The sequence below is a fragment of the Zophobas morio genome, unplaced genomic scaffold (assembly GCF_036711695.1).
Source record: "Zophobas morio isolate AGI-343-1 ecotype UQ-CSIRO unplaced genomic scaffold, CSIRO_AGI_Zmor_V1 ptg000215l, whole genome shotgun sequence".
Classification (NCBI taxonomy): Eukaryota; Metazoa; Arthropoda; class Insecta; order Coleoptera; family Tenebrionidae; genus Zophobas; species Zophobas morio.
Window position 1 is genome coordinate 208,622 of NW_026972319.1, and position 7,319 is coordinate 215,940.

Below are 7,319 nucleotides of genomic sequence, written 5' to 3' on the forward strand. Positions count from 1 at the left end.
CAGTTTAATACAATCTATCAGTATTTTGGGGTCTATTAAAAATAGGCTAAATATTTTGAAACAAATTGACCAGCAGTTAACTTTATATACCGAAATATGAAAATATTTTTATACTTTTTTCTAAAGTTTTAAATATGACCTGACCGACCAGGAAATATTGTATTGATGATTTAAAGTCACCTGAAATTATACAAGCGGCGTTGGTTACGCAAGGATTTCTCTTATCACACTTGCTTTCCCGCTTATTCCGCGCGATGGTCTTAGGCAAACCACACGTGGGGCGCCTTACACTCAGACGATACGAGGATCTACTCGTCAACAAAACCACTTGCCCTACAGCTATCTACTCACACTCACCAACAGGTGTTGCCGACGGAAAATTACTGTTAACGCGAACAAAAGCAATACCACTGCTGTTTATCCATCATATTCGAGGTTATCGTTCACAATAAGCAGACTATATAGCGGATACTGGAGATGGTCAAGCGGTGACTTAAGCATTGTTTTCTCTTCTTTACGCTAAAAGCAAACTCTCGCTACGCAAAAAGAAATGCTTTAAATGTAATGTGTATATCTGGTCAGTTATGACTTATGCTTCTGCTCCTCGCTCTATTACTTGCCTATCAATAGTGTTCTTGCTTGCAGTGAGACAAACAGGCTACTGCTTTTCATGACGGGCGAGCCATAGTTAGTGCAAATTGATAATTACATCAAGACCTCCACTTAAAGTTACTGGCTACCGTTTTCAATGCAATGCCATCTCGTCTCCGAATAAAGGAATGAATAAACAAGCACACTTAAGACTGCAGAAGGGCACCGATGTGACGGCTGACTTCTGTTAAAATTGTTATTTAGAGTGAAATTTGAATTTTTCGATGAGTTAAATAAAACCAAATTAGTTTGTGTACCGCTTTACTTGTCGGTAATTAATGACTTTTAAATTCTTATTAATTATATGCTATCTGTAGCTAAGAGAATATAATAACAATTTGAGAAATTAAAGCAGCGTATAAATGCAGCAAGAAATCTTCTCCGTCATAGATATTTGAAAAAGAAATGAAATATATTTCATTAAAACCCAGACTGGGCTAAATTTTTAAAACAGATAAGTATAACAGAAATTTTTTGATTGTATCATAAATGTTTATTTCTTAAGAGGTTGTAATAATTAACGTATAATGTAAGCTACTGTGTTTATGATATTTCCAAATGTTTGAAGCACGTGCTCGTGTGCAGGTGCTCACTGTAAAGGTCCCACAAGCAATTTTAAGTTTGGGAAGAGCCTGCGCATTTTGGGGATATAATGTATTATAATTAGTAGGCTATTTTTTTTTGTTAACCTTCGCTGCCTTTTTATGAGAGAAGGAAGAGTACCCTTTAATGCTCCAAACATTTTGAAGATTTAAGTAGAAAAACTTGCCAATTAAAAGTAATTTTTGGAATATAGGGAAAGGTGTAGAAGAGATACGCTACCTAAAGAACGCTTTTAGTACTCTCTATAACCATTGCTATTATTATTTATCTCACAAACAAGTTTTAACATATACCTTTAAGATAAAACTATAACCTGAACTGGGGAATAAATAACTTTTTTAAAATTACATGTGCAATGTCATGTACATCAAGTCCTTTAAAAACGGAAGTCAGTGTTAATAGCGATATATATTATACGGGGCCATCCAACGGTTTTTAATGCCTTCCTCCTTTTTGCCAAACTTTATTTTTCCAGAGCTAGCTAGTTGCAGAGTTAGAAGCTTAAACGATATAAAGTGTCTTTATTATTTTTACTGGGTTAAAAGCTTACATGCTTATAGCGCTGAAATTTCAAATTCCTACAGTTATTGTGGACTGCAATTTAGTAAAAATAGCATTTATTTGAACTCGAGTCAACTTAATTACTCTTTTGCGAGAATGAATGGATATCCTTATCTATTAAATAATGTTTATTTATTAAAGGTTAACTGGAAAACTAAATTAAGCATAGGTAGGCTAGCTCCTTTTGGCATTATAAGAAGAATATTACTAGATCTTAATGTATGTTTTAAACCACAATTTTTTGAAATTTTCAAGTATACTATATATAAATTTTGTGAAGACCTTGAATTCCGTAGAACTTTATATATTGACTTAAAAACTCGTAAAGAAAACACTTTTAACATTAAAGATTGTTTTCGGCACCTCAGGTAATATTGACTTTTTCTTTGACTCGTATTAACTTTTTTTGTTAATTATTTTGAAAACTTTATATAAGAGGAATTTTTAGACTTTTTGACGTGTGTAACTCCTCTCTTATGAACTTCGGATTGGAAAATTATACCAGTTCATCTAAGATAGTTTCCTTAGCCACTACTTTAAAAACTGAAGACAAAGAACTATTAACTTCTGGGCTGCAAACTTCTAAAAACATTGAGTTATCATTTGAAAATCAAATATTATCAGCCACAGCTTTATTTTTTAGAAAGTACAAACCTATTGAAAACTGCCAAGAACTAAAAAACTTGGAAACGTACAATTCTGCCATTATTAATAGCGAAAATGCTTTCGTTGCGGAAGCGATATTTTTGGATATCTTAAACTCGGCATCTGTATATCCTGACGCTTCTGTTTTTACTAATCTTTTTCACGTGTACAGCGATGATAGAACAGTTACTGTTGATCGTTTTGAACTGCTTTTTAGGTTATTAGTATGGTGCTTTATGTACATTACTTTTTCATTTCTTTTTTTTTCAGAATTATGTCTCATAATTTTAAGATAGCCCCGCTGAAAAGTCATTATAAGTTAATTATTGGTTTTCTTTCTCGTAATAAGCTTAAGGAAAAAGCCGAACATTATTTTAAACTAATGGTTAAAAGTGGTATGTGTCACTAGGGCGACTTTAGATCTATTTTACAACTTATTAACCCACCATAGGCTTAAGTCCTAGCCTCAACATCCACAGATTTATGCTTACTCTCTATGAGGACAGCCCTCTTCAAGTTAAAAAGATATTTAACGAATTAAAGCGGAATGGAGTTAAGCCTAATGAGGCTATATACAACCTTGTCTTGAATATTCTGGCTAGAAACTTTGACTGTAAATCCGCTTTTCAAGTTTATGAAGAGATGCTCCATAGGAAGTGTAGAATAGCAGTTCCTAATTATATTCTCTTAATTGAGGCTCACAGGTACTAACAGTATAAGAAATGTTATAACTGTAATAATTATTCAAGACTTGTTTATTATTTGTTTTGCACCGAATGCTGTTTACTTAGTATTTTTTTTGTTATATACTTCAACTTACTTGCTTTAACAGATATCAAACAGAAAGGGCAGAGCTTTTGTTTACGGCTTTTAAAAGTAGTGTTTTGAAAAGTTCTGAGCATGATGGTGAAGACGCTGCTAAGAAGACCCGGTGCAACTTAGTGCCGCCGTGGCACTCGTATTAGAAACCAATCTCATTACTTTAGGGCTCCGACGGCAGCCTATAACGCCTTATTGTCTGCCTACTCAACCGCAGCAATGCATGACAAGTGCGAGGCTCTGTACAGCGAAATGCTGGAGAGCGGCATCTGGCCTAACGTCTCTACTTATGCACTGCTTATCGGCAGTCTAAAAGAGAAATGCGACGTGTATAAAGCGAGAGAATACTTCTTGGACATGATAAATAGGTTTCTTCCCTCTCTCTCGCTTAGCACGTAAGCTTTTAATTTGTGGCTTGCGTTTTGCAGGAATATCAAACCTACAATGAATGTGTACAAAACTTTGTTTAAGATACACGCCGAAGCACCAGAGAACACTTTGGCCAACGCACTATATGACTCGCTAATTGAGAGCGGAGACTTCCAGCAACCGATCGATAAAGAGATACTGAAGTTATTAATTCTAGCAAATAGTCGCTGCGGTGACTACGCTAAGGCCACTGCCTATAAAAACTTGTATGATAACCTCCAAGACGGGGGGGTTAATAACGGAAAAGGTCTAGACGAGGAGGTCATAGAGGCTTTAATGTTCGCCGCGTCACGCAACATAGAGGGCGAAATGGAGATGCTTAATTACTTTGAGAAACTGCACGAGAAGTCTGCCTACAGTTACGAAATAATTATACAATACTACATCAACAAGCAAAACTTGAATAAAGCTAAAGAATACTACTTGAGAATGACGATAATTGGTTTTGAATGCTCTTGGCAAGTTCGAAAGTACTTTAGTGAATCGACGTTGTAAATCACCACAAAGGCATCGTATCTAATAATTTGTCTCCGAGAGAGACCCATCGCTTGGGGCAGGATCTGACCAGCTCGACTCAAAGTCCCTTGCTTTCTCAAGTATATCTGATGGGAAAGTATTCGTTACGAACCAACGGATACACAGCGGCTACTCACCGAGGATCTCATGGTAAGCAGATATATTGTCGGGTCCGCCGCTCTCTTTGGAAGAATCATCTTTATGTCCGTAAATAAAGACAAGTTTCCCCACTAAAATTAAGTTATTATTTAACCGCTTGCCGAGTTTTCAGTAGCTTTGGATAATTTTTTTTTCGCGTAGTCTATGATAGTAAGACCCGCGGAATCCTTGTGGTCAAGTTTGGCGCTGGTGTTCATAAAGTACTGTAATAACTGAACATCCCCCTAAATTCATATATTAGCAGCATTAATTACTTTTTCCCGCGATAAATTAACCTTTTTTACGGCGGCATAGAGGATGCTTCGCCCCTTAATATCAGTAAGAGTTATATCAAAACCCCGTTTAATAAATTCATAAGCAATCTTAACGGGCACTAACAGGATATTAATGAATGTAAGACAACGGCAGCTGAGCTAACGTATACTCGGTTCTAAAAGTTCTGCTGCGTGTAGTGGTGTGCGCCCCAACTCGTCACGGGCGTTAACGTCCGCCTCGTGCTGCAAGAGTAATAAAACGAGGTCTTCGTTTTCGTGCTCTGTCCAAATTCCGCGAACTGCGCAATGGAGCGCCGTATTGCCTCTAATGTCCCGCGCGTTGACCGATGCTCCGTTCAATAAAAGATACTCGACACCCTCTTTCCATCCTATTATTAAAGGTCCAACAATTGAAGTTAAAAAAGCTTTGGAGTTGCGTACAACAGCAAGTTAAGTTATATGGAGAGCAAGCTGCTCATGATAGTTGCAACAACGACCGTGTAAAACACACCTCTTGAAGCTGCAAGGTGAAGGGGGGTTATATTTTCAGGGTCCATTACATTAACCGCAAGTCCCATGTTAATAAAAAGCTTTAGTGCCTCCAGTTTTTCTGTAAAATAATATATCATATTTTACTTCACTTAATTGAAATATAAAATATTAAAAAATACTATATTGCGCGGACACGTGAAGCAAAGTTCTTCCGTTTTCATTGAGCAGTGAGCGAATATCATGCCCTTCCAAGCTTTGTTTAACCGATTCAAAGCGATCTATAGTAACACTTTCCTCACGAAAACATATCCGCGCGTAATAATAAATAAAAAGACCAAATCTAATATCCACAGTCAAGTTATGCACAAAGGCGTTTTCAAACTTCAACTCAGGCTTAAACGCAATAGGGCGCCCGGTAGTTATGCTTTTTAAAAAAAGTCGATGGTGTCTAACAAGCGACTTTGCAGTCTTCCGCAGCACTACAATTTTCCTATATATACTCTTTTTCTCTTCCTCGCGAGAAATCTTTAAGTTTTCAAAAAGTTTTTTTAGCTCCTCAACGCTTTGTTCAAAAGCCTCCTGGGTGAGTCGTTGATTAACAAGTAAATTCATAACACCTTCTTTGAAAGAATTTTCTAGAAAAACTAAAGATTCTTTATGCTTTTTAAAAAAAATTTTAAAGTTGTCATTCTTATCAATAAAGTCAACGCTACGTCGGAATTGCTGCAAATACTTTAGGCACAAATGAAACGTTTTCCGCTGCTGTATATAAATTTGGTCCAATCGAGAGGTGATATATTTGTAATTTTCAGTGGTAGGTACACCGTTTCCCGTCTTATAGAGTTTTCTATAAAGGGGTTACCATATAAAATCTATAACTCTATAAAGCAGGCTGTAAAGATATCACAGGGCACTATGAACTACCACTTTCAAACTGCTCTCGTTATCATAGTATATATTTCTACTTTTGCTAAATAACTTAGCTCCTCTGAACACCTTTTAAAAAAAATGCTACCCACTAATACTTAATTAAAACCGCTTAACTATAAAAAATATCATACATAGAGATTTTAATACTATAATAACGTAATATACATACCTGGAACTTATGAGAAATAGAAGCAGTAACAATGTTGCAATAAAAAACAGAAGTTTTGGCTCGGCCTCCAAAAGAGAAGCTTGAAAGAAAAAAAGAAGGTTTTTAAAACTAAAAACCGAACGATCATCCTTTGTGAGCTTGTAAAAGTAGTAAGCCTCTAAAGCATTTTTTCTATTATAAAACTTATATTTCAATAAATATATAAATTGAATACTAAAACATATGAACCGAATAACACTAAGTGTCTCTACCACAAAAAGAGGGAAATCCCTGCAGACTTCTACGGTTATTAAAGAGAAACGGAGGTAGTAAAAAGTCAAAAATTACAATAATTAAAAAAATACTTAATTACTTGTGACTAGATTTCCCAAAAAATAGTGAGTATGCAGCCACATAACCTACATTTATATTTTCAAGTTTAAAGGTAGCTTTTAACATGCGTGACTTAAAGAGGATTTAATATGACGCTGAGGAAGAGTGGAAGATTAACATATGCTTATGATTTGTGATCGCTCACAATGCTCCTCCTGGTAGTTATAATATTTGTACAAAACTGATTAAGTATCCTAGCGACTGTTGCTAAAGCGGGAGCAAATGCAGCACTTTCAAAAAATATTTAATGGTTTTAATTCTAAACCAAATACAAATTTGTGACTTTTATAAAGTTAAGACGAAAATATTTTATGTTAATGACTGATATTTAACATTTAAATCCTTACTTACCCAGATAACCTCATGTACAGCTATTTAACTTGGTACTAATACATGTTTGCTTAATCGATTAAGCCAATAATTCTTAACATAATCACATTTTAGCAGTTATCTATTTAATCTTCTCTTCTTTACTTGATAACAAACAAGTGATAAATTCCAAAGTTAAAAAAAACCGCAAATTATTGTACACTGAAGAGGAGAGCCCTAGACTAAGTAGAAAATAATGGGTAAATTAATTTCCACTTATAGCAGTAGTACTTTCAGTTCATAAAGGTATTAGTCTAACAGTTTTTGAAAAATAGGATGTTATAAAGTGTCCATTTCAAGTACGATATAATAAGTCGAAAAAGTAAAGAAAAACAAATTACTTGATAACC

At 35.2% G+C, this 7,319-nt stretch overlaps 2 protein-coding genes across 2 annotated transcripts; one reads left to right on the forward strand and one right to left on the reverse strand.

Moving 5' to 3' along the window:
* Positions 1–2,818: 2,818 nt before the first annotated feature.
* Positions 2,819–4,203, forward strand: LOC135146198 (uncharacterized). The gene is made up of 5 exons (XM_064078358.1): positions 2,819–2,855; positions 2,912–3,164; positions 3,293–3,391; positions 3,447–3,647; positions 3,708–4,203. The coding sequence occupies exons 1-5, from the start codon at positions 2,843–2,845 to the stop codon at positions 4,201–4,203; spliced, it is 1,062 nt and encodes a 353-aa protein (XP_063934428.1). The 5' UTR covers positions 2,819–2,842.
* On the reverse strand, positions 4,171–6,666 carry LOC135146197 (ankyrin repeat domain-containing protein 2-like). The gene is made up of 11 exons (XM_064078357.1): positions 6,581–6,666; positions 6,457–6,508; positions 6,229–6,399; positions 5,465–5,976; positions 5,309–5,407; positions 5,149–5,247; positions 4,808–5,026; positions 4,659–4,756; positions 4,478–4,607; positions 4,362–4,421; positions 4,171–4,310 (listed from the first exon to the last, which is right to left on the reverse strand). The coding sequence occupies exons 1-11, from the start codon at positions 6,621–6,623 to the stop codon at positions 4,225–4,227; spliced, it is 1,569 nt and encodes a 522-aa protein (XP_063934427.1). The 5' UTR covers positions 6,624–6,666; the 3' UTR covers positions 4,171–4,224.
* Between the last annotated feature and the right edge of the window lie 653 nt (positions 6,667–7,319).

What these genes read in the sequence shown, in the direction of transcription:
- LOC135146197 (XM_064078357.1), bottom strand. Translation starts at nt 6,623, where the DNA reads ATGTGGCTGCATACTCACTATTTTTTGGGAAATCTAGTCACAA. An exon ending in TTTGGGAAATCTAGTCACAA is followed by an intron (nt 6,509 to 6,580) that starts GTAATTAAGTAT and finishes TAATAACCGTAG; the next exon opens with AAGTCTGCAGGGATTTCCCT. An exon ending in AGCAGAACTTTTAGAACCGA is followed by an intron (nt 4,757 to 4,807) that starts GTATACGTTAGC and finishes ATATCCTGTTAG; the next exon opens with TGCCCGTTAAGATTGCTTAT.
- LOC135146198 (XM_064078358.1), top strand. An exon ending in CTCTTAATTGAGGCTCACAG is followed by an intron (nt 3,165 to 3,292) that starts GTACTAACAGTA and finishes TTGCTTTAACAG; the next exon opens with ATATCAAACAGAAAGGGCAG. An exon ending in TTCTTGGACATGATAAATAG is followed by an intron (nt 3,648 to 3,707) that starts GTTTCTTCCCTC and finishes TGCGTTTTGCAG; the next exon opens with GAATATCAAACCTACAATGA.